This window comes from Centrocercus urophasianus, unplaced genomic scaffold (assembly GCF_019232065.1).
Source record: "Centrocercus urophasianus isolate 14NV4802_14NV808 unplaced genomic scaffold, USGS_Curo_1.0 seq_540, whole genome shotgun sequence".
Lineage (NCBI taxonomy): Eukaryota > Metazoa > Chordata > Aves > Galliformes > Phasianidae > Centrocercus > Centrocercus urophasianus.
The window spans coordinates 68,979-94,278 of NW_024885134.1; the positions used below are offsets into that span (position 1 = coordinate 68,979).

General features: G+C 60.9%; 2 protein-coding genes and 2 non-coding genes across 4 annotated transcripts; 1 reads left to right on the forward strand and 3 right to left on the reverse strand.

The window, feature by feature from the left end:
- Positions 1-592: 592 nt before the first annotated feature.
- Positions 593-13,120, reverse strand: PLXDC1 (plexin domain containing 1). Its single transcript, XM_042835746.1, has 14 exons — positions 13,051-13,120; positions 12,158-12,273; positions 10,587-10,730; positions 10,262-10,331; positions 10,071-10,193; positions 9,853-9,971; positions 9,676-9,775; positions 8,712-8,807; positions 8,364-8,445; positions 7,131-7,191; positions 6,281-6,455; positions 5,231-5,266; positions 4,131-4,291; positions 593-3,148 (listed from the first exon to the last, which is right to left on the reverse strand). Exons 1-14 carry the CDS (start codon positions 13,118-13,120, stop codon positions 3,029-3,031), a joined length of 1,473 nt encoding a protein of 490 aa, XP_042691680.1. The 3' UTR covers positions 593-3,028.
- Positions 13,121-13,864: 744 nt separating this feature from the next.
- Positions 13,865-13,936, reverse strand: TRNAC-GCA. Its single transcript has one exon. It is a non-coding gene; the product is annotated as a tRNA-Cys (tRNA).
- A 1,401-nt stretch (positions 13,937-15,337) lies between these two features.
- TRNAI-UAU lies at positions 15,338-15,428 on the forward strand. Its single transcript is given in 2 exon segments — positions 15,338-15,375; positions 15,393-15,428. It is a non-coding gene; the product is annotated as a tRNA-Ile (tRNA).
- Positions 15,429-17,653: 2,225 nt separating this feature from the next.
- Positions 17,654-25,260, reverse strand: CACNB1 (calcium voltage-gated channel auxiliary subunit beta 1). The gene is given in 14 exon segments (XM_042835750.1): positions 17,654-18,555; positions 19,454-19,546; positions 19,548-19,640; positions 20,343-20,438; positions 20,529-20,680; positions 21,359-21,468; positions 21,782-21,840; positions 21,920-22,000; positions 22,882-23,027; positions 23,373-23,449; positions 23,526-23,662; positions 23,836-23,958; positions 24,074-24,193; positions 25,225-25,260. Coding segments are annotated over 14 exon segments (1,695 nt in total). The 3' UTR covers positions 17,654-18,183.
- Between the last annotated feature and the right edge of the window lie 40 nt (positions 25,261-25,300).

The window sequence follows — 25,300 nt, forward strand, 5'->3', positions numbered from 1 at the left end:
GCTGGAAAAGGCACCTGGGGAGGGGGATGAATGGGATGGGGGGCAAGGGAAGGTTGGTTCATAACCCTTCTGTTAATCCATGGTGTTGATTTGTTCTCCTGCAGCAGTGAAGAGAACCCAGAGCTGGAGGTGGGAACCAGAGCTCTCAGATCAGGGATTTTGAAGGTGATTTGCATTTATGGAATCCTTTGGTGCAAGGGCAGGGATCAAAACACTAAACCTGACTAGAGGAAGTCGGATGGAACAGGCAAATCTCATTGTTTGAGCTGAAAAGGCTTCTAAAATCCTCAACAAGTTGAGCAGATAAAATTAGAAGAAAATTACAGCCTTGGTGCAAACCTCAATTACAGCCCTTTTATCCTTGATACGTCCTGGGAACACCTCCTGATAAGATGTGTTATTACTGAAACCCAAATGCCTTTAGAAAAGGTCTCTGTGTTCTTACAGAGGCCTTTAAAAGCACACAAGATGAGAATAATTCAGGCTGTGCTTCCAAGCCTGCATAAGCATAACTAATAATCCTTAATTTGAAAACAAAGCAGTCCAAAAAGGAAGATTTTTTTTTTTTTTTAGTATTAAGACTATATTCCATGCAGATAATCCACAGTAAATACATTGCATTGAAAGACAGTTAAAGTGCCTTTAGTCCCCCTAAAGAGTCCAACTGTGCTGTAAATTCAAGTATGTGGAAGGCAGGCCTTCAGTTCTTGAGAGAAGCCGTGATGGAAAGGTTCTGGGTTTGCTTTTCATGTCCTGGTTGTCCTCACTGTGTTCTTCAGCACCCGAGGGCAGGATGAGCCCCTGTCCCAGGCTGGTGATGGGACACACAGGGCCAGCAGGAGAGCAGTGCTGGTGAAGACATCGCTCTCTTTCTTCTAGGCAACAGCAACGTGACAGCTGGGTTTTAACAGACGACCTCTTCCGTGACAAAGCCATGTGCAAAGGAAATGCAGAAGGTTGGTGCCTGCTGGCTCGTGGGCTTCGCAGGTGTGAGCTCCGAGCACCCAGAGCTCCTGGAAGGTTGGATGGGTGGCACAGCACGGCCTGCTGAGCTGCTGAGCTGTGCGCTCCCTGCCAGGACCCCAGCCTCTGCCCAGGGCATGGCTGCAGGCAGAGCCTCACTGCTGTGCCCCGGGTCGAGCCGATAGCACACACATGACAGCAAGCAGCACAGCCTGCTTTGGTTTGGCTGCTTTGCTTTAAGGAGGGGACAAAAAAAAAAGAAAGAAATGAAAAGAAACAACAAAAAAATGAAGCCTTTCTGACCGCAGGCACTCAGAACTTGACATCAGTCCTGCAGCGCGCTCCACGTATCTCAGTCACTTCTGTGCTATGGCACTTGGATGTTGTTTTTCTCCACCTGAGTATCTGATCCTCTTTGGAACCCTTTTAAGGTTCTGGCTGCAGTGATTTATACAGCTCCATCACACTCCGTTTAAAGTCTCTTTTCTTTTAAACGTGCAGCATTTCAGACGTGTTGGCTGTTACCTAGCATCTTAGGGGCTGTGGGGGAAGAGGAATACCTAAAAACCTTGTTGTGCATAAAATACCTAAAGAGGAATACCTACAAACCTTGTGTGTGCATACTAAGGAAATCACTACCAATAAGGCCATTATTTGAAGAGGTGAAAATCCAGAGAAAATTCCTTACCAGCTCATAACCATCCGGGGCAAAAACAAAATGACAGCGTTCCTCTGAATTCTTTCTACTTCAGGGAAACAGGGGAACAAACCACCTTCCCATCGAAAGCTTTGTTTGGAAATAAGGTTTGTCTTCAAAATATGTCTAAAGAGAGACTGCCTGGGTCGTAACAACTCGGCACAACCCAGCCTGACTTACCCTGTGAAAGCATTTGGTGCCTTTATGCCATAATAAGATGCAGCAAAAGTCTCCCTCGTGGCTACGTATGAGGAAGTATAATCTAGGGTCTAAATGCCACAAAGCATCCATATTTATCTTTAATGGCTATATAAATTCAGCAGATGAGAAGGAAAACATTAATTAGACAGACCCTGCCTTTGGCAGCCATCGCCACTGGTGACAGCCGAACCAGCCAGTGGATAAAATATGTTTCAAAGATGATATCAGAATAAATAACAGAGGATCAAAAGATAAGGAGAAAAAAAACCAAAAAACCCATATAACCAATGCTCTTTTTTTTTGGTAGGAGGAAGAAAACTGTACCTGATGTTGGACTTTGGCCTTCTCTCTCTTTTTTCGTGCCACCTCTCCCCAGTTTGGGACCCAGGACTGCACTGATGGAAGCAGGCTGAGCATTGCTGCAGCTTGCCATGAGCCGGGTGGCACAGAGGGCAGAACTGCCCTGGAGGTGCAGAGCTGAGCCCCTTAGAGAGGGTCGGATTCTGGAATCATGGTGTCAGCGTGGGTGCAGACCAAGAGCCCATCACTGACACAGCAAAAAGAAGCCATAGGAAATCCACTGCCTTCAGCAGGCTGCAAATCCGAGGCTGTTAACGAAGCGTTGTTCAGATTTGCACTGATATCGAGGCACGTGTGCCTTCACTGCTTATTATGGGAAGCTCCCATGAGTGAGCGTGGATTGACCTCTGGGTGTCACCATGGCCTGTCCCCATCCTCTGCCTGCAAAACCTCCCCTGCTCCTGCTGATGTGTGGCCACGAAGATGTTTTGAAGGAACCCAAGGTGGTGATTTTTCCCTTCAGCCTCTGGTTCCTTTCGGGTAAGAGTCACAGCTTGTAACTGAGCAAACTAACTGGATGGCAGAAAGTGCCTCAGAGCCAACGGCTCACAAACGTTCTGGAGGTGAATCCTTAGAAGGGCTTTGCTCTTAAAACAAAACAGGTTTTCCTTTCTTCCAGAGCAGAGGAGAGAAGCTGGTGCTTGGTTGGGAGAGGAAAGAGCCCCGACTCCTTCTCTTCAATGCTCCGTTGGGTCTTTTTCCTCGACTTGCTGTTTCTTTTCCACCAGGGGAAAGATTTTGCAATAGGGTAACAGGAGACTCCCACACTTGAGACGTGGCAGGTCAGAGGTGCAGGGAGAGAAGTGCTCAGCACTGCTCTGCTTCCACGAAGCCCTCCTTCTCATGGCTGCCTGCCTCCACCTCGGAGTACGTGGCGCGGTTGGGGTGATTGCGGAATTTCATGGCAGGCCAACGATGGGGCCTTCGCTGTGGACAGGAACAAAAAGCCATCAGAAGCTGTGAGCAGCATTTCGAGCCAAGCCTGCCGGAAACTCAAAGCTCAGCCCCGAAACAATGCTATCTTTGTGAGAGTTTGGAAAAGGAAAGAACGATTTATGCTCGAAGGAGTTTGTTACAATGCATCAGTCTCACTGAGCATCTCCCCGATAGGGGGAACAGAGGGAGCAGAACAGAGGGAAACTGGAAGGGAGATCCCACATCAGTGCCAGAACAAGGGCGTGCTGTTAAGGGGAACGGATGGGGCGGCCACAGAGGGTCACCCCTGCACCTCTCTGCCATCTGCAGCGCAGGGACAGCTGCACTGCATCCCGGTTGGGTGCTGCAAGGATAAATGCACCAAACATCGTCAGGTGCTGAACTGATAAAGGCCACGGATCGATCTTCTGCAGCTGGGACAGATGGAGGAGAGATGAGTGCTTGAGGAAAAAGGCAGTGGGTGACAAGGAGAGGTGAGGGCTCTGCATCACAGCTCCCGTGCCAGGACTCAGCCTGCTGCTGCCCTGCACTCCTCGGGCTTTTAGCAGCAGATGGAGATTGTCAGACCCCCCATCTTCCTGAGAATTAAAATCTGCCATTTCGAGCGTTCGCACCACCACTGCCACAGCAGCTGATGGCATGACATCTATCAGCAAAGCCTGACAATTTTAGTTGACAAAATCCAGCTGGGCAACTGAAAAGGCAGCAATCCCAGGCAGGGGAACTGCTGGTGCGAGCAGGCAGGAGAGGCTGAGATTGAATGGGGAGAAAAGGCAAGGTGTGAATGGAAGCACCTGAGAGGGCGCAAAATAAAGCAGCGTGGGTGGGAATGAGCCTAAGTTTAAAGTGCTTGGGACTTGGCTGTGACTGCAGGGCGATGCTAAGAGCCTCAGGTGTGCAATCTACCCACATCCTCTCCTCTGTGCTCTGCTCCGGAGGGTTGGGATGGGACCAGAGAAAGTTCCCCACTCACCTCGATGAAGAATAGGGCAGCGTTGGAGGTGGGGTGGCTGTTGATGTAGATCCCAGCGAGGATGATGGCTGCAATGAGCAGCACGGCCAGCACGATGCCCACGATCGTCCCGGTGTGAATCGGGGCACCCACTTCATCGGAAGGAAGGTCGCTTCCCACACCTGCAAAAAGGGTTCAGCTGGGCTCGGAAGTGGTCTGAGGGCTCAGGAAAAGCAAGGCAGGATGATTGGAGACCTGCACTGGGGCTGAGCACCCAGCCTGGCTCAACAAGAGATGCATGGAGAGCTGGGGACTGAGCTCCAGCATCCCTCCTGGATGATACCAACAGCTGGCAAAGAAAGAGGATTAAACGATGACCGTGTAATATTTCACCCCTCCATCCAATCCCTATTCCTCGTACATTGGCTGCTCGCTCAGACAGAAAGCCATTAGCCATATGCAGGGGGCTGCTCAGCCCCTTACCCACAGCCCTGCAGCTCACCCCTGCCCTCAGCTATGGATACTCCATTGCACAGAGCTCCAGAGCCTGTATGTGGCATAGATCAGCAGTGACATTACCAGCCATTCGGGGAGCAATTTGGCTGAGCCTGGGAAGCTCATGTGTTTCAAAGGCCCCGTGCCTGCACTGGCACTGATGCTGCACCCACTTTTTAGCCAATTTAACTTCCAGGAGTTGCTTGCAATGAAGAGGGCTGGGCTCTGCTTTGCACCAGGCTGAAAATTCAGCTGCTGCAATTGAGGGGGACAGAGATGAAAGAGGCAGAGCTGGGCTCACAGCAAGGACAGCTTACATTTGAACTTGACAGCGCCCTTTGGCACAGCTGGGGAAATTCAGAAGGAAAAGGACCTGGTATAAAAGCAAGGAAAGGGAGTTGCGTAGAAAGAGAAAGCTCACAGTCCTCCTTCACCAAGAAAAGTGGGAAGTGCAGACAAAGGCATCAGGGTAAAACAGATCAGCCCCAGCTCTCGTTACACAACCTGAAGCAGTATTCATCAGAGGAAGGACAGTCAGATTCTTATCTTGATTGCATCTTTCCAGTCCCCATTTTACCCTGCTGACTGATCACAGCTCTCCAGGCAGAGACACAGCGGGGCCTTACCTTCACTGCCTGCGTGCTGGTTGAGCTTCGTGTCGTCTGAAAGAAGAAACGAAGGGCAAAAATAGTAAACAGCCTGCTGAGATGCTTTCTGTGCTCCTCTCCATACTGGGGAACTGCCAGCACCCACCCCCAGCATTTCCAAATGAAGGGAGAAAAGGACCCCCCTCCAAGCAATAAAACACCACCATAAGCACACACTGCTTGGCGTCCCCTCCTTCGCAGAGGTGCCACCTGCAGCACAGACACCTGGGGAGCAGCCCTGGAACTCAGCAAGGCAGAGCAACCAGGGCAACTGGGCTGACTTGGCTGCGCTGCCGGCACTCCCCACCCAACCTGGGGGGCTCTGTTGCTCCACAGATGTTCCTCATGGGGGTCCGATGCCCGGTCCCATTTTCCCTCTCATTCAAGAGCCACCAGGCTGCACGAGGACGGGGCTCAGCCCCCTGTGGGCCACAGCTCTGGGCCAGCACTGCAGATGTGGGACTCTCCAAAGGACGCAGAGTGGGAGACGCGGAGGGGTGGGGACCCATCCTCATCGTCCCTCCGCTGCTCCGCTCCCGTCGAATTCGCTGCCCGGTGCAGCTGGCTGTTTGTTTGCTTCCAAGATTACAAATTAACTTCACGCTTGACTGTGTCACAGAAAGGCTCTTGTTCTTTTCTCCAAGAATCGGCGTGGAGTTGGAAAATAATCTCAGTGGTGGTGTCGCCTTCCCCCCTCCTCCCTTCGCTCCTCTCAAAGTCGGCTCCGTCAGCCCTGCGCTCCATTCCCCCCCAGCTCCTTCCCATCGCCGAAGGACAATTACTAATGCTCCTTTCTATTTATTCTAATTAGCAGTTTGCGTTAGGGACTATTAAGCAGCAAAATTGAAGCGATACCTGCCGAGGAGCGAGCCCTGCGTTAATGGGATTATCAAGCTTTAGCACTGGGGCGTCTCGGGGGAAACGGGGGCCTTTATTTGGAGCTTTCCGTGCTCCCAAGCAATCACACAGCTCTGCTGCACCGCTGCCAGCCCCGACCCTCAGAGCATCGTCGCTCCCACAGCGTCCCACCTTCTGTAGTGAGGCTGTCGATGAAGAGCGAGGCCGTGGGGGTGGTGATGTCCTCATCCAGCGGCGAGGAGGAGCCGTCAGGAGGGGGCGAGTAGCGGTCGACCTCTGCAAAGTCCTCACAGCTCTTGGCGGCTGCCTGGGGGGACACAGCGGGGCTGGAGGCATTGCTGTGGGGCTGGAGAAGGATTGGGAGGTGGGGTACAGCCCAGAAGGGGCAGAAATTGGGGTGGGGGGGGGGGGGGGGGAGGGTTTGGGGGGGGGGGGGTTGGGGGGAGGTGGTGGAGGTTTGGTGACAGCCTGCCCTGCTTGCATCACAGGCCCTCAGCGTCGGTCCCGTGACCTCCTTTTCCCTCTCTCTTGGTAAACAGAGAACGAGGATGAGTGTTCAGTGAGGAAAAATGGAAAAAATATATATTATTAAAAAAATAAAATAAAATCATCAAAACAACAAAACACCAAAGCAGAAACAGATGTTTGGTCAGATCTTTCCAAGACAAAGAAACAACTTTGGACAACGTGGAGATGTGCTGACAAGGACATAAAAAAAAATTACATCAAATCCTAAAGGCCGACTCCTTCTTTCTTAGAGGGGATCGGAGTCACATGGAGGGAGGAGAGGAGCCAACAGCCCTGTGTGCTCTGAGGGCTGGGCACAGCTGGGGCATCTCTGGGCTCTCCCCATGGAAGAAGGGGGGATGTCTGCTATGCATGGACGTCCTGTAGCAGAACAGGGCAACCTGAAGGGACACTCTGTGCATCCTGCGGCCGAGCAGAGCTCAGAGTGCAGTTTGGCACCGGGATGTGCCTGCTGTCACCCAGCCCCACTCCCAGCACCGAGCCCCAGCCCTACCTGCTGGGCGCAGCCATAGGACAGCCACTCCTCGCGGTGCCGGTCGAAGCCACTGGAGCACCTGCAGTGAAAGGGGACATTAAACCCAGCAGGTTGGGATGCAGAGCAGCAATGGAGTGAGCAGCAGTGCACGTCTGCTGCTCCGATGCAGCCCCTGAGATGCCCAGCAATGCTGCAGAGGCAGTGAGAGGAAAGGCGCGGTGGAAGGGTTACATGCAAGCTGTGGGGATTCCAGTGCAGCTGTGTTGGAAGGACCCAAATGTTCCTCTTGACGGAGGTGGAAAATGGTCAGCGCTGCTTCTCCAAGGAAAACAGAGAAGCAGAGAGATAGGAAAAAGATACAGAGACAGCGTGAGTTTCCATTCCCTGCGCTCTGCGCCAAGGCCGTGAGCTCCAGAAGGGTTTGTTTGTGGATTTTTTTTTTTTCCTTTCCCCAGAAACATCTGGGCAGGAAAAGCACATTAAAGAAATTATAAATGATGTCGGGGAAGCACCAGCCACAGAAACAGGGACCCAGGCAGCTCTGTGGCCTTTGGGAGCCCCCGGGCGGCGAGCTGCCACCATCCCAGGGGTGATAAGAGCAGAGCCAGCAAACCTCACGAGGTGCCCCCAGCCCTCCCTCCCCTGTCCCTGCTGAGGCCTCATGGAATCGCTGCACGTGTGATGGGCGCACAGCCAGGATGCAGCCTGAGCAGGGCTGGGTGAAGCAGCCCCTGCACGGTGCACGAGGATCTGTGTTAGTGGGTCCCCTCCCCTGCTGCCAGCTCTACATTCCGGTGCTGCACAGCCTCAACTGTGGCTCTCCTGCTGTGGCTGAAGGAGGGCAGAGCAGCATCCCTGGGTCAGGGGCTGTCCCCATGGCCGGGGGCATCGCAGTCCCTCGATGTCTGGGACCTGAATTCAATCTGGTCGAAATCCCAGCCCCAGCATGGAGTGGATCCCACCCAAATCCCGCTGACATCAGCATCCATCCATCCCACTGCTGTCCCAGCTCTGCAGCACCGCCCTGGGACTGAGCCCCACCCTTGGGAAGCAGCTCCTCCAACTTGTGCCCTGAGGTCAGGCCACCACCAAACCACCAACCATGAGCCACTGCCAGCATCACACAAAAAAAAGGAAAACCACTAAAAACCCCTCAGCAACAGCAGAGATCGGCCCTGCGGCACAGAATGCTGTCCTGGCTACAGGAACATCTCCAGCAAGAAGAAAGGCAGAAGTGACCCATCCCAGTACCTCTGCAGGACGTGGCACCAGCTGCAGTTGAAGGTCAGCGTGGAGCTCACACACACCTCACAGCTCCGGTGCTGGAGACAAGCTGCAGAGAGAGCACAGCAATAGGCTGGGAGGTGTCTGCAGCACGTGGCAGGACCAGGCTGCTCCCAGCCCAGCAGTAAGCATCCTCCTCTCCGTGGTGAGCCCAGGACAGATGTATTTCCCTCTCCATATCCACGGCCTGCTCTCCCCCATGCGTGTAGATGTGAGCACTGAGAGCGTGGCTGCTCAGCAGGATGCTGGAGCCACACGGTGCCCACGAAGCGCCCCGTGGGACGGCCCCAGTGCCACCCTGTCCCCATGGCTTACTGGGCAGCGGGGTGAACTCCACAGCAGACATGTTGGTGATCTTGCTGGTGTCCAGCTCCACACGGTGGTACTCATAGATGGTCCGGCGGCGCGACTCTGCAGCGGGAGCTTTGCTTTAGATGTGAGCCCCCCTCGGTCACCCCCTGCCAGTGGGGTTCTTCCCAGCAGGGGAAGCCAAGCAGCAACACTGGGGGTTCAGGGCATGGAAATCCCCTTCCTCACTTCTCTATGAGCAGCTGGGAGCTCTCTGCTCCCTCTCCCCAGAGGACTCCAAGGCAGACGTGGTCCAGCCCCGCTCAGCCCATCCCCATCCCTGCCTCCCTTCCAGCTTCATTCCCTCCCTCATCCCTCGCTGCTCCCTAGGAGCCCATGGGGAGGGGGGCAGCAGCCCCTGAGGTTTCCGTGCAAACTGCTGTGAATGGGTAATAAACGAGGGCCAGATGGTTGGCTCCAGAAATAACGAGCAAAGTGTGGCGCGGGGTGCAGCACGAGGAGCGTGGTTGGTGTACAGGAGGGGAAGGGAGAGGCTGCAGCAGCCCTTCCATCCGGCTCGCCCCGTGCCTGGAGCGTGTGTCACGTGTGGGACACGTGTGCAGACACGTGTGTGCTGCGTCCTGCTGGCACTGGAGCTCACATCACGTGCAACAAGTGTGCACACACATGCATGCACTGCATCCTGCTGGCATGCGCCGCGCATTGCCCAGCGTGTGCTGTGCTCTGGGTGGGGAGGGCAGCACCCCGAGCTGCTCATCTCATCCCTCTGCTCTCCCGTGGGTGCTGCTCTGCCCCAACCTCGCAGCTGGATGCTCACAGGGTGACTGCAGCTAACATGCAAGCAGCGCAGGGCCTGCGGAGCGCAGCACCCCTGGGCCAGGGCTGCAGGCTGGGGAGGAGCACAGCGCACTCAACCCACAGGAGCTGCCCCCCCAGGGATGTGGGACACAGGGCAGGGGATGGCACTCACCCGGCACCTCCGGGGATGGGTTGAGGACCATGAAGGCATCAGACAGCCCGGCCTTGACGGGGTGCTGCGCAGCGCTGATCTGCAGGACGGGCACCGGGATCTGCACAGAGTGAGGGTGAGATGGAGACGGCCCCACTGAGCCCCACAGCACCTCGGTCCCCAGACCCTCTCCCTCACCTCCTTGTACCCGAAGACGATCCTGCCGCTGCTGTGCAGGGCAGCCTGGAAGGTGAAGCTGCCCACGTCCTCCTTCCCTTGGAGGTAGACCTTGTCCCACTGTACCACAAAGACCGTGCCTGGGGGGGACACCGCAGTGGATCACTCCTCTCACCTCTCCTCACCCTGCGTTGATCCCCAGGCCCTTTCCCCACACCCTCACCCCTCTCTTGGCTCACCATTATCCAGGTACTGCACGGTGGAGTTGCGGGAGTAGCTGGGGTTGAAGTTGGCCATGAGCGGCGCGATGTACTGCGTGGCCGTCAGCATGCGGTGGATGACGTCCCCCATGAAGATGAAACCTGAGCGAGCAGAGCAGAGGGCTCAGCTCAGTGCCCGTGCCCAACCCCAGGACCCCAGCCCCACTCACCTCCAGTTGCTATGGTCACCTGCCGCAGGAGATGCCCGTAGAAGGGGAAATCGAAGGAGAGGACGATCCTCTGCAGGAGGGAGACAGAGTGAAGACAGCAGCCGGAAAGTGGGAAAGCTGATGGGGATGCTGGGCACCCCCAGCTCGGAGCAACCCCCGAGGCTGGCAGATGGAGGGCTGGGAGGGAGCACCCCGCCCCCACGGCTCATCCCCTTCTGCCCCACAGCAATGGGGCTGGGGAGAACCAAATGCCTCCCCCAAGGCTACAGGGCAGCCAATGCCGCCATGGGAAGGATGGATGGCAGCTGGGACCCCCTGGGCTCACCGAGGCCTGCCGGTGGGTGTTGGAGAGGATCCCGTGGACCTTCACGTGGCTGCTATCAGCTGCTGCCATGTCCACCCACAGCCCCTGGCGGCGTGCAGCCCCTGGCCCATAGGTGCGGGACACGTAGTAGCTGTGGTTGTCCTCCTGCAGTGGGGACAGGGACAGAATCAGCACCGTGGGATGCATCTCCGCAGGGGTGCAAAACACACAGGTACCATCTCAGTGCAGAGCAATGGAAGTGGAACAGAAACACCCCGTGCGAAGCAGCGCAGGGGCTGAGCTGTTGGAGAGGAGTGGAGGAACCACGAGTCCGACGCAGCGCTGGCAGGAGGGAGATGTGACTCATGAGGGACTTCAGCACAGCAGATGCAGCTTTCCTGGGAAGGAATAACTGCTTTGGAGCCAGGGGCTGGGAGCTATGGCTGCAGTGACCGCAAGAAGCGGAGCAAATAAAGGCACCAAAGTCTCCAAAAGTCTCCAACAGCCAATCCTGGTGCCAGGCAGCTCAGGGATGGAAAACAGAGGCAAAGGGATGGCTGAGCTGGAAGCACTGTGTCCCAGTGCATGGGACGTGTGGCTTTTGGGACCCCAGGATGTGGGGTGTCCAGGGGTTGAACCCCCACACAGAGCCCCACAGCCGGCGGATTCCAGTGCATTCCCAGTAGCCCTGGGGGGTTACTGGAAGGAGCTGGGATGGAGCGGAGGAGCTGGGGCAGCACAGAGCATTTGGCTGCCGAGTTCCTGAGCTCATCACTGAGTCACCAGGATGCCCGAGCCCACCACCTTGCTTTGGTCACAGCAGCAATTAGGAGGGAGCTTGGATGCTCAACCGCATGGAAACTCACGGAGCTGCTGCACCCGGAGCCTGCATTGCTTGGGGTGAGGTGCAGTGACCCCAAACCCATGCAGCCCCAGGAAATGCCCTCTCCAGAGCCACGCAAACAATCTCACCTCACTGGTCAGGATTTGGTGGTTTGCTTTTTTTTTTTCCTCCCCTATTTTTTAAAACACTTCCACTCCCTCTGTCCCAGAGCACAGAGCTGCAGCCCCAGCAGGGGTCGGTGGGACCCTGCAGAGCTCCCCCTGGGGTCCCTTTCCCCAGAGCAACTCCTTGCACGGTGAGAATTAATCCCCCCGAATCCACACTCAGCTGCCACAAAAACACCAGAATCACTCACAGCTCAACAGAGTTGAGGAACCCTCATGGCAGGGAATGTGCCCCACACCCCCTGCCCCCCACAGACAGCAGTGAGTGCACTGCAGGCAGCAATCAGGCGCAGCCAGGAGGTGAGAACTGAGTGCTACACCCAGAGGTGACACCGCTGCCACTCAGTAACACGACGGAGTCTTCCCCATAGAGACCCCCCAGAGCCCCCCAGCACAGCAACGTGGCAAAGCATCCCCAGTGCTGACCCCCAGCTGCCCCTGGGCACGGCCGCCTCTGCCCAGGCTGTAATTACCCCCTGTGCTGCCAGGATCCGGCCCCACGCAGTAAACCAGAGCCAGAGGCTCCACCAGAATGGAAATAGCTCTGGTTTGTGCAGGGTTGGACCCCCCCCCACCCAGCTCACCACAATGCGAGTCTCGTTGTCCAGCAGTGTGTCGACGACCAGACTGCGTCCCACCAGGTCCTGGCTGATGTGAGTCCCCTGGGGCTGCCCGGCTCCACGCTGCCCCTCCGGGGGTCCTGGGGGGAGTGAGGCAGTGTCAGAGGGACGGAGCCCACAGTGGGATGTGACCCCAGCAGTGACGCACTTGGTGACACGAGTGTCCCAACCCCAGTGAGCAGCGCTATGATGGGGTACAGGGAAGGGATGTGAGGTGGCCAAAGGCACGGGGACAGCCCTGGGCAGGGGGACAGCTGTGTCAGAATGGAGGCAAAACGCCCCCGATCCGCCCCCAGAGCAGCCCAGCAGTGTGAAAAGAGGAGCACGAAGCCTTGGGAATGACAGCAGCCGCAGGGCTTCAGCAGTGGGGCAGCGGCACAGCGTCCCTGGACGAGCGGGAGGTGATCCGAGCTGGGAACATCCCTAACCGTGGGATCCCCCTCCACTCGGGGCACCCGCTCCAGAGGCTCCTTCCCCATCCCTGCCCTGGGACGGAGCACCAGGGGTGAGGATGCGGTTGGGGCCGAACCCGCAGCTCCCCGAGGTTTTGGGTTTCTGCTCCCAGCGCCTCTGGAAGGGGAAACTGAAGCAAGGGGGAGCGGGGCTGCGCGCGGGGATCCCCCGGACGGACAGGGAACGGCTTCTGCGGCTCCGGGTCGAGCTCCCTTTGGGTGCGGGAGCCCCACGCCGCGGGCGGGTTCATCGGCTGCGGGCATCCCGCGCACCGTGGGCCACGCGGACCCGACCTCAACCCCGGGATAGGCACGGCCGGAGCCGCTCTCTGCCCACGGCCACGCAGCCCCCCCGTTCCAGCAACCCCCGACCTCATCCCCCGCCCCCTCCGCGCCGGCCCCTACCTGCGCCCCGCGCCCCGCGCCGCCCGCACAGCGCGATGAGGCCGAGCAGGATGAGACCCCCACCGCGCATCGCGGTCCCCCCCGCGGCCGGCACCCGCCGAGCCCCCGCCGGGCACGGGGCTCCGCCACCGGAGCTGGAGCGGAGCCGGGGGTGGAGCCGAGGGGTGGTGCCGGGGGTGGGGATGGGGCCGGAGGCAGAGCCCGAGCCGGGGGGTGCTGGGCCCGGTTCTGCCGGCGCTGTGCCCTCATCCCTCGAACGGCATCCTCTCATCTCACGTGCAGCGATCCCTCATCCCGCCCGCAGTCACCCTTCGCCCCACGGGCGGTTCCTCCTCACCGGCATCCCGTTGCCCCAAGGCTGCTCACCGCAGCCCCGGGCTCCCGCAGACTCCCCCGGGCCGGCAAGGCTGTGCGGAGCAGCCCGGACCCCCGGGAAGAGCAGCGGGTCTTCATCCCAAAAACGCGCAACCCACACCCTGAGACCCTCCGGGGGCGGCTTTGGGGTCCTGGCCGAGGGGCGGGGGCAGCGGCAGAGCCCCGCATCTCATCCCCACCGCCGTGGTGAGACTCATGAAGGTGATGAACGGCACCGATGCTGCAATTAACTAATGAGTCGAACGCGTGCCTCCCGTCCCGGTGCCCGCTGCCCTCTCCCGGAGGCATTTCTGTGCAGGGACAGCGGGATGAGAGCGGGCACTGCTCGACCACCGCTCAACTACTGCTGGTGGGGGGGGAAGAAGGGAGATAAAAGAGGTCCAAAAAGGAAGAAACCCTCACATAAAAAAAAAAAAAAAAGAAGAAGAAAAAAAAAATGAGGGGGCACCCGGATTTGAACCGGGGACCTCTTGATCTGCAGTCAAATGCTCTACCACTGAGCTATACCCCCTCTGCTGGGGAAAGGCGTTGGGGCGCTCAGGGATGTGCGCACGCTGCGCTGCGCCGGCGGCAGGGCGCGATGCGGGTGCGGGTTTGCACGCATCCTTACACACCCTTGCACATCCTTGCACACCCTTGCACACTTTTGCACACCCTTGCACACCTTTGCACACGCACGCATGCCCTCTTTTCTGCATGGCTCCAGCAGTGCTGCCCTCACTGCAGGTGGGGACCCGTCCCCAACCTTCAGTGGGAGCGCAGCGGGCGCAGTTTCGAGGCAGCAGCGAAGCGGAGCCGAATCCCGGAGCCGTGGTGGAGCCGTGCGCGGCCGGGGGGAGCGCCGGACCTCCCTCCCCCCCGGGACTGTTGAGGGGCGGATTAACAGGAGCCAGCGGGGGGCAGATGGGGGAGTACGGACATGAGGATGACGGGTCAATATTTGCAACCTGAGCCGCTGTGCAAACACTCTGGGGCGGGATGGGGGGGGGGGGGGTCCGGGGGGTCCCGGGGGGAGATGCCGGGGGGGTTCGGCTCTGAGCGTCGCGGCTCGGGGTACCCCGATGGCGTCAGCCGTCAGCGTCTGTTGTGTGTGGGGTGGGGGGGAACTGAGGCCCCGGGTAGAGAGAAGGGGACCACGAGGAGGACGGACGGCCCGACGTGTCCACGAGTCCAATGGAGCGGGTCGGGGGCAGCGCAGCCCGCGGCAGCCCGGCAATACGGCCCGGCACTGCCTGCAGCACCAGCCCAGCCCGTCTGGGGTTTGCTGGTGAGATGAGAGCCGGGCAGCGGACACCTCGTTAGCAGAGCTGTTAGGGAAGGTGCAAAGCTCGTCACCCCCGTGGGCGCTGGGGGGGCTGCACCGAGGGCAGGGAGTAGCGCGGCGCCGGAGCCAGACTGCTCCGAGGGGGCGGTTTGCTTTGGGGCTGTGGCACCCGGCGAGGGGAAGGCTGCAATTACGTTAATCCCTTAAACCCTGATTGCCTCCTCCTTCCCCATTAGGCGTGCAAACACACGGAGCAGCGGGGGGCAGCGGGGTCCGCGGGCTACAAATAGGCAGCGCCCACCGGGAGCCCCTCAGTGCCACCGCCGTCAGCGCCATGCAGCCGTTCCCGGCGCTCCTCTGCCTCCTCGCCGCGCTTCTGCCCGCAGCCGCCGCGCACCTCTGGGCATGGATGTACGCTCTGCCCCAACACCCGCCCGACAGAGCAGCGCTGGGCAGAAGCGCCGGGCCGGGGGGCAGCGCGGAGGAGGTGAGCGGGGGGGGATGAAGGGGAAACGCAGAAGCAACGCAGGAAGGATGGAGGGATGCGGGAAGGATGGACGGGGGGAGAGGAATGAGGGGGGCTGGATGGGGGGGGGGGATGCGGGGTCGGGGCGGGAGGGGGCGCGGGCGCGGCGGGCGGCAGCGGGCGCTCCAGTGGCGCAATCGGTCAGCGCGCGGTACTTATAGGGCAGTACGCGGAGCAATGCCGAGGTTGTGAGTTCGAGCCTCACCTGGAGCAGGAATTTTACGGGCTGCCAGAGTGACGCCGGGCCCCAAACAACCATCATCTGTGCGGCGGGCCTTACGCTCGGGGTTTTCTTTTCCTGCGAGAAAACTGCATCGAGCGGCAGTGCCCTTCTTCCAGGGATGAGTCCCTGTGAGCCAGCAGCCCCTTGAAGCCCCCTGACACTCGAGGCTCCCAAATCATCATCCTGAACAGCCCCGGCTCCGTTGCCTGGGGAATTGGGGTGGGGGACGGACAGACAGGCACACGGAACCCAAACCCAATCCCACCCCGTGCTGCCCTCCCATTTCTCACCCATCCCAGAGGTGGGGATGGATCCGGGCCCCCCTGACCCCACTGCTCTTCTTCCAATGCAGGTGACGCCGTGCGGCCCCACCAGCCCCTGTGCCCATGGACACTTCTGTGATGAACACTTCGGGCTGTGCCTGCCCACACGGCCTGCTGGGCAGTACTGCCGCCGTGACACCCACTGCGCCCACGGCCTCCTCTGCACCTTTGGGAAGTGCCAGCAGCCCGTGCCCGACGGGCAGGAGGGTGAGCAGCAGACGGGGGTGGGCAGCCCCATAACCACAACCCCGGGAGCAGAGGGATGTGATGGAGGTCGGGCTGGGACCGGGATTCATCGCAACCCCTGCTGCAACACGCATGAGGCTGAGCGACTTTGCAACACCCATTGCACCTGCATGGGGCTGGGGGATTTCAACATTTAACCCCTCTCTTTGTTGTTCCCTCCCCCCACAAAGGAGCACGGTGCCAGCAGGATGAGGACTGCGGGCCGGGTGGCTGCTGTGCGCGGCGGCACGGCGAGATGCTGTGCCAGCAACGGCTGGAGCTGGGGCAGAGCTGCCATGTGCCCCCCGGGGGTCTGGCCTTCAGCATCAACCAGGTGTGCCCCTGCCAGGCTGGGTTGGTGTGCCGAGCATCGCCTCCACCACGAGAGTGAGTACAGGCCCTCAGCAGCCCTGTGGGGAAGGGACTGATGGCCCCACGGCCTGGGGGGGGGGCTCAGAGCAGGGACTGATGTCCTCGTGTCTCCCTGCAGGAAAGCATTTGAGTATTGGCCAGAGAAGAGCGAGTGGAGGTGCCGGCAGCCCTGAGCCAGCAGCGCTGTATTTATTCCCTGTAAATAGCATGTACAGCCCCATTGCAGGACGCGTCCCTCCCCAAAAGCCAGGCAGGTCCTGGCCGCTCCCAACCCCCTCCAGGAGATGCTGCAGTCACTGCAGAGCAGAGCCGTGCTTGGTCGCAGCCCCCCACCCTCCTTGTGCACCCCCACCAGGCGCAGCCGCGGGGAGATCTCACCGAAATGTTTATTACAAAGAACCAAGCGAGCGGGGCGAGTCCCCCCACACACCAAGGAGAATAAATAAATAAAATACACTTTGTCGGGGTCTTTAAATAAAGTTTGTGGGATGACATAAATATGGGACGTCCCTCTGCCCTTTAGGAGGGCTGGGGGGGGGGGGGCCCAGCTGCCCGGCCCCGGTGGGGGCAAGCACCGGGGCAGGTGGGTCTCAAAGCACTTGGCAGGCAGTGACACCGAGTTCCCCCCAGCAAAAAAGGGGAAACTGAGGCACACAACGGGCGGAGGCGTTTTGGCAGCGGCAGAGCTGAGCACCCCGGAGCCCCCCTCAGCCCAGGCTGGCAAGGCTGGTGGTGTGGGTAAGGCAGCGACCCCAGGGCCACCCCAGCATCGCCCCAAGGTGGGGGGCGAGAGGTGAGCCCAGCCCCACTGCGAGGGTCGGCCATGGGGTGTTCCCACCCCAGTGCTGCGACCTTCATGGGGGCACAGGGATAAGGGACACCCCAGGGTGGGCACAGGTGAAGGCAGTGCCCTGGGGAGCTGGGGTGGGGGACAGACAGACAGGCACACAGACGGACAGACACAGCTGGATGGGGAAAGAGCAGACAGAGAGGGGGAGGCACAGAGGGGTTTGGCAGGGGCCAGGGCCTGGTGCTGCTCGGTGTGTTCCCATGGTCCCAGGGAAAGGGGGGGGGGTGAGGGTAGCACAGGGCCCCCCGGGACCTGCTGGGCACTGTGGCAGGCCTGGACTGGGGCAGCTGTTAGCACATGTTAGACACCCTCCCCCCAGTTGGCTCAGATTTCCCCCCCCCCACCACCAAAAACAGGCAAAATCCTCCCCCACTCCAATGCAAACACATGCAAAAACCATGCCCCCCCTCCCCCACCCCCCCCAGGCAGGCAGCACCCAGTGGGCACCCCAAAACCCTGCACACACAGCACACGCATGCACCCCTCCCACAGCTGTGGGGCAGGCACTAGCTGGGGAGGGGACAGCTGGCAGGGAACCCCTCCACCACCAGCTCAGGGGTCCCCCTGCAGCAGGGTGGTAAAAAGCACCATGGAGAAGCGGGTGCACCCTGGGGAGGGGGCTGCAGGCAGCAGGCAAGGGCTGGGTATTGGGGAGAGCGCAAGCCCCCCTCCCTGTGCCATAGGGGATGGGGATACGCCAGCCACTGGCACGTCCCCTTTGGTCACTCGCTCTCCCTGTGGGACAGAAAAGGCCCGAGGCACCGCAGGATGCTGGGAGGGCTGCGGTGGGAGGGAGACCCCCCCCTTAACACCAAGAGTGGGGTGGGGGACACCCCATGGCACAGCTGAACAGGCTTTGGGCACGTGGCCTACAAAGACACCCAGCTGAGTGCAACCCCTGGCCCCAAAGCCAGCACTGGGGCTGGGGAAAAGGAGGGTTGGGGGGGGGCATCCCTGCCTACACCCCCCCTCACCCTAGCGGATGTAAACCTCCTGTCCCCAGCCCTCTGCGTCACTCTGGTCCAGACCCAAAGGCTCCGGCGGCTCTGGGCAGTAGCGGTCGTGGCCCTTGGCACGTCCCCGTGGTCCCCGGCCCCGCTCCTCATCCCACGCACCGCGGGGACCCGGGGGGGGCCGGGGGTCCTCCTCACCGGGATCGGTCTCGACGTCCATGCAAGAGTTGCCGGGTTCTGTGCAGGCCGAATCCCGGCTGCCGGGGGTCTCCGAGTCGAAGGTGTCCTGGCGGGACAGGCGGCGGGGGGGGGCCGAGCGGGCAGGCGGTGGGATGGGCCCCCCCTCCCGGACGTTCCCCTCGCCCGGCGGCTCCCCGTGCACCAGGTATGGAGCCTGGTTGGGAGAAGCAACCACACCGTGCAAGGACAGATGGACGGGTTAGTTAAGGAGGGGGGGGGGGGCGTGAGCTGCACCCCGCGGGGCCTGGTGAGTAGGGGGGGCGCATGCGCTCCCGCCCCAGCCCAGCCTGCACACTCCGTGCCATGCAGTCCAGATGTGGGTCTCATCCAGCACTGGGGCGGGGGGAGTGGGGGGGCACCAGGGCAGGTCCAGAGCAGTGGGAGGGCATGGAGGGGAACGGAGCAGGGAGGCGGTGGGGTCAGGGTTGGTGCAGAGCAGCGCCCCGATTGCTGAAGGAATTAGCGACAGACAACACAGGACAAGCGTCCTTCCTCTGCCTGATGCCCTGGGGGGGCTGTGGGCCCCCCTCGGCTTGGACACAGCCTCTACTGCTGGACCCAGGGGGGTCAGGGGTGTCCGGGGGGCTCAGCCCCCCCCCAGGAACTCCCATAAGTCCTCGTTGTAACCCAGGAGAGCTCTGCAGGGCTGAGAGACCCCAACCCCAGGGGGCAGATCCCAAAGGGGGGCCCTGATCAAGGGAGAGCAGAACCTCACCGCAGCGGGATGGCCCCAAACCCGGGGTGGGGAGCAGATCCTGGAGTGGGGGGGGGGGGGATCGACTTCAGGGCACGGGGATGGCATCAACCACGGAGCAGGGAGCGCATCCCCAGAGGAGGGGGCAACCCCAGGGAGGCGGCTGTTCTCCGGGGCGTCCCCAGAACCCAAGGCTGTCCCTGATCCTTGGGGGTGTCCCCGATCCCCCGGGGGGAGGTCCCACGGGCGCCCCGCCGCCATCTCACAGCGCGTGCTCCTCCTGGGGGCTGGGGGTGGCGTCGGCGCCCCCGCGGCCCCAGAAGCCCAGGTTCCTGCGCAGGGAGGTGAGCACCTGTACCTGCAGGTTGGAGACGGGCGCGGGGCTGGCGGCCAGAGCGGCCGTGCCCCTGGTGCCGTTCAGCCGCGGGCTGGGGGGGGTCCCTCCTGGGGGGGTGCGTCGCCTTCCAGTAGGCCTCCAGGTACTCGGCCAGGTGCTCGCAGGCCTCCTCCAGCTGGTTCTCGTCCAGCACGATGTCAAACATCTCCTGGGGGGAGGAAACTGCGGTGGGGTGGAGCTTATGGACACGGAGCCCAGGGGCCAGGATGGCGGGAGGAGCATCGGCCACGAGGGCGGACTGCTGGCGTTAATGAGGTGGGGGGTGGAGCCTATGGATGCAAATGAGGAGAAGGGCGGAGCTTGCACACATGGGGGTGGGACCTATGTGCCCATATAAGGTAGTGGACAGAGCCTATGGCACGTGGGGCGGAGCCCACATACCCATATAAGGTTGTGGGCGGGGCATGTGTACAAAATAAGGTGGTGGGCGGAGTCTGCAGCATGCAGAGGCGCGTCCTATGTATCCATATAAGGTAATGGGTGGGGCCGGCGTACCCAAATAAGGTGTTGGGCAGAGGCTATGACACGCGGGGGTGAAGCCGATGTAACCAAATATGGTGGCGGGAGGAGCGCCTATCATTCGGTGGGAGGAGCCTACATAACCCAATATGGTGGTAGGCGGAGCCTCCAGCATTCGGTGGGAGGAGCCTACCTAACCCAATATGCTGGTGGGCGGAGCCTCCATCACTCAGTGGGAGGAGCCTACATAACCTAATATGGTGGTGGGCGGAGCCCGGGGCCAGGACAGATGGAATCTATGCACAGAGGCGGTGGTGGGAGGGGCTTCTGCCGGAAGGGGCGGAGCCAAAGGCCGCAGGGTGGTGGCAGGGGTTGGGTTGGGGACACTCACAGGCGGGCACTGCGCCAGCTTGTCGGAGGCCACCATCTGCACGTTGAGGTGCTTGGCCTGGGACTTGCCCCGAGACTTCACCAACCGCTGCAGCACCTGGAGCAGGAGAGAGGGCGGTGTGGGGTGGGGGGCACAAGAACCTCGGCCCCATCGCTGCCACCTGCCCGCCCCACGGCCCCCACTCACCTTTGGGGAGGCGATTTTGATGTAGACGATGATGGGTGCCAGGGAGGTCTTGGCCAGCTGGGCCGGGTGGTTGATGGTGTCAGCATCCAAGGCCACCAGCTGCAGGGTCCGGGCCAGCTCAAAGATGCGCTCCGTCTCACTTTGCACCTCAGCTGCCAGAGTGGGGGGACAGAGGGAGTCACAAGGGCACGGAGACAGCAAAGGGGGGCTGCGGGGACGGCTGCTGGAAATGGGACGTGGGGAGTGGGATGGGGCCAGAAGAGGCTCAGCCACACCAGCAGCACCCCAGTCCCACGGATGGGAGGCAGTTGAGCTCCCAGTGCTGGGGGAGGAAGGACTGAGACCCCCCAGACACATGCATTGGGTGGGTGCCTGCAGAGGCTGCACTCAGACCCCGCAGTAGAGCACAGTTGGGGGCACAGGGAACCTTGGGGCTGCATCCCCTGCTGTCTCCCACCCCGCGCTACCCGAGGAGAACAGGCTACATACCCAAGATATCTGTATCAGGAGCAGGGGAGGAAGGAAGCGGTGCAGAGGGAAGGAACCCCAAATGGGAAAGGAGAAAAAAAAAAGAAGAAAAAAAAAAAAAAAGAGAGAGAGAGAGAGAAGGTAAAAGGGAGGAGGGGAAGAGAGACTGAGTCAAACCGACAGTGGGAGCACGGGTCCCAGGTGCCCTTCGTCCCATGCACTCATCGCCCCACAGAGCGGAGGGGGCTGTGCAGGAAGGAGGGACACGCTGAGCATCCCAGGAGGGAAGGGACAGGAGCAGGAGGCTGCTGGGCTGATACAGATGGGAGCTTGGGGTGGCCGAGGCGCTGCACCCGCCTTACCCAGGCTGGAGCGTGTGCTGGAGCGCTCGATGATGGTGTGTTTGCTGGGGTTGTTAAGCACAGAGCGCTTGGCGAGGGAGATGTCGGCCGTCACCCGCGTGATGGAGATCCTGTGAGAAGGACACAGGCTGGAGGGGGTCCAAACACCCCCCATCAAACACCTGCTCCCCTCCTCCCACCCCAAAAGCATCAGGCTGAAGTGGAGCCTCTTTCTTCTTGAGGGCAGATCCCACTCAAACCAGGGCGTCTCCATAGAGCTAAGAGTCCTTCGTGGGACTTAGAGGTCCCCTGTGGGGTAAGGGGCCCTCTTGTGAGATTAAAGGCCTCCCATGTGCTTGAGGGTTCCTCCGTGGCTTAAGTGCCCCCCAAGGGGTTGAGTGCCCCTCGCCAAGGGGCGCAAGGCCCCGCCGCCCCCTGCCTCACCTGCCATCAAAGCGATGCTTCAAGAAATCAAACAGTGCTTTCTGCATCATATCTGTCACCTGCGGGAGGGGAGGAGGAGGGCATGGGGTCTTCTGTGTGTCCCCCCACCCTGGGGTCCCCTACCAGCCCCCTCCTCACCTCGTAGCCCTTCAACGATGGCCCCACCAGGATGATGGGCCGCATGGAGGGAACCACATCGTAGGGCGGCACGTGCTCAGCCTGCAGGGCAGCATCGGGGGTCAGGGGGCTCACGCTGGGCCGGGGGGCAGAGCAGGAGCCCAGGGTGATGCCAAGGGATGGGGAGGCCCCAGAAATGGCAGCAAAACCTATTCCCCCCTCCTCCCCTGCCCCAAACCCAGGGGTCCTGACGCTACTCACCGATTTCTGCTTCTGCTTCGCTACGTCCCGAGGCGCCGGGGCGGGCAGGGGGAGACAAACAAGGCATGCGTGTTACTGTGGGAGGGGGATTCAGGCCCCAAACTGGGCTGGGGAGTTAACAGGAAGCCCAGGGGGGGCACAGCTCCAATAGCAAAGGGAGATTGTGCCGGTGGAGCTCATTCTGTATGAATGCTGCCCTACTCTTGATTAGCGTTGGGGTGTGAGCAGGGGCTCCGCGAGGCTTTGGGTGGGGAGCAGCACCTCAGCACCCCCCTACCCACGCCGTGGTTGCACCCGAGCCCCCCAGCACCGTGCCCAGTTTGGGGGGGGGAGGAATGTTCCACTCTCATTTGCGGGGGAGACAAACACAGCTGTGCCACACACCATGCGCACACAGGGGGCCCTGGGGAGGGGACAGGGGGGGTAGGGGCCGATCCATCCCATGGATCAGGGGGCACACAGCCATGGACTGAGCCACCCCATGGACCGCGGGGGGATGCAGCCACGGAACGATCCATCCACAGACCATGGGGGGGATACAGCCAACGGAACGATCCATCCCATGGATGACAGAGGGATACATCCATGGAATGATCCATCCTCTGGATCACAGGGGGGAGCAGCTATGGACCGATCCACCCCACGGTGCCCCCGCAGCCCCCGGCAGTGTTAGGGCAGGCAGGGTGCAGCAGGCAGGCGTGGGCCAGATTGGGCTCTGTTACCTTCCTAAAGAAGGGGATGCGCTTGGAGTGGGCGGGGGGGGTGGTGACACTGCTCACACTACTCTTAGGGGAGCAGTGGGTCTCCGCAGCCTCCTCCTCCTCTAACTCATCGGGATCAAAGGCAAAGCTATGTGTGTCCAGGGCACCTGGGGACGCGCCGGGGCCGGAGGGGAGAGAAGAACAGTGATAACGGTGGTGAAAGGGGGGAATGGATGGGAGCAGGGGGGACGAAGAGTGCAGGGACCCAGGGCTGGGAGGGCACCCCGTGCACTCTGATTTGGATGTAAGCATGAGTGTGCAATGTGGGGCTGCACTTTGGTCCCACACGGGGACCAAGGGGGCTGCATGTCCCTCCCGGTGCTGGGAAGGTAGCGGGGAGGACCCAGCTGCAGGAGGGGCATTGGGAGGGGCGTCCAGTCCCCAGCAGGACAAGGCCCCCCTCCATGGGCTGGGCCGGCCCTGCTCCCCATGGGGAACCCAGACATCCTTACCACTGGCCGGAGGGGTGGGCCTGCGTGTCCCCGTCACCACGTCACCAAGGCTGGAGCTGGAGTTGTCACCTGATTTGCTGGGAGAGGAGAAGCAGAGAGGGGTAAGCATGGGGCTGTGTGAAGGTTCCAGGGGCTGGAGAGGGTGGGAAGAACCTGGAGCTCAGTCGGTTCTGCCTCATCTTCTGCTCCTGCAGCAGCCGCATGTTCTCCAGTTTGACAGGGCTGGGGATGAAGCCGACCTCGCAGCCTTCCTTCACCAGCCGCCCAATCCACCAGTCGTTGTTGTACTTCTGCACCGGGGGACGAACACAGAAAACACCTCAAAGCCTGCAAATGGACGGCGCACAGCCACCCCACACGCTGCCACCCTCAGCCCCGTGCCCTGCCAACCCCCACCCCCAAGGCCCTGCCACTTGCACCCTCCCCTCCTGCTCTGTTCCCCTCCACAACTCCAGACCCTCACCTCCTTGATGTGTAAGAAGTCTTTGGGCTCGAAGCAGATGGCCATGCCCTGCACAGGCACATCATCATTGGCCGATGGGTTGTAGCCAACATTTGTCCGGACAGCAAACGCTACCGGCTTCGTCTGCAGATGGGAAGGGATGAGTGGGGGGCAGCATCCCCCCTCCAACCCCACAGCGAGAGCCAATGCCCCATGGAAGGCTCCCAGTGACGAGGGTCCCAATTCCCCCTAATCCCACCTTGGCTTTCTCCAGCTGTGCCAGCGCCTGGCGCTCAGCCTCTTTGCGCAGCGCCTCGCGGTCCTCCTCCAGGGACACATCCGAGTCCGAGGGGCGGCTGGTGTAGGACTCAGCTGAGCCCTGCGACGGTGGGGAGGATGCTCAGCCCCAGCCCCACGCTGAGCAGCCCCAGCCCCGGCAGGCAGCCATCCCCGCAGCATCGAGGCATCCCCAAAATCCCGCACAGTGGTGCCCACCCAAGGGACAGCCTTATGGCTGAGTTCCCAGAGGACCCCATGCGTTGCCCCCAGCCTGTGCCTCAGTTTCCCCTGAGCCAGGGGGGCCGTGCCGGGGTTACGGCAGGCCGAGCGCCGGCACAGCTGTTCCCATTGCTCCGGCACGGAACGTGACACCCCGCTCCCGTCCTGCTGTCAGCCGGCTCCAGGCCTCTCGTTAAACTGAGGGAGATGAGGACCCCCCCAGAGCCGGCAGCGCCCCGGCCGTCCCCCCGTTCAGCACCAAGATGGGGGAAGTGCAATAGTGACAGCTCTGCTCCAGCCGCCCAGGGGTCCTGCAGCAACGGGGCTGCACGGCAATGGGGGGCTGGGGGTCACCCCAGGACAAGGCTGCAGCTGGGGCCTCTGCTCACCCCCCACGGCCCCTCACTTCACCCCATGCTGCAGTTAGAGCCACAAAGGGGGTGGTGAGGAGACCCCCAGGGCTGTGACCCCCATAGGAACAGCAGAGGCACCAACCCTGCAGGGTGCTGCTCCCCACCCGGCTCCTCTGTAACCCCCACATTGAGGCAGCCCCCACCCTTCCCACAGAGCAGGGCAGCCCCTTCCCAAACACCTTTGCACAGACATTACCACCGTCCATGGGGCAGCAGCCCTCCGAGAAACCCTCCCCCCCAAAAAAATCCACAGGGGCAGAAATCAGTCAGCCCCTCTCTGAGCCATTTCCCACATGCCCGCCGCGGGCGGGGGGGGGGGGGGGGGGGCAGAGGAGCGGGGACTGTGGGGCAGCAGTGGGCACACTGGGGTGGAGGGGCTGCTTTGGGGTGCTCACCCTGCAGCCCCTCTAGGTCAAAGGGGACCCCAAACCTTGGGACAGGGAGGAAGAGCAGAAAGGGGAGGCAGCAGTGGGGGGGGGGGGGGGGGTGGGATGCTCACCGGGGCGGCGAGGTGGTCTTTGCCGGTCATCTCCATGGTGGCAGGGCTGGGGGCAAGTGGGCTGGGGGGGGGGGGG

Bases quoted from the DNA above. Each gene is read 5' to 3' on its own strand.
- PLXDC1 (XM_042835746.1), bottom strand. From the start codon at position 13,120: ATGCGCGGTGGGGGTCTCATCCTGCTCGGCCTCATCGCGCTGTGCGGG. The intron at 9,972-10,070 runs GTGAGCCAAGAG...TGTCCCCCCCAG, and splicing joins CGTGCAGTACCTGGATAATG to GCACGGTCTTTGTGGTACAG. The intron at 5,267-6,280 runs GTGGGACGCTGT...TTCTTCTTTCAG, and splicing joins CGACAGCCTCACTACAGAAG to ACGACACGAAGCTCAACCAG.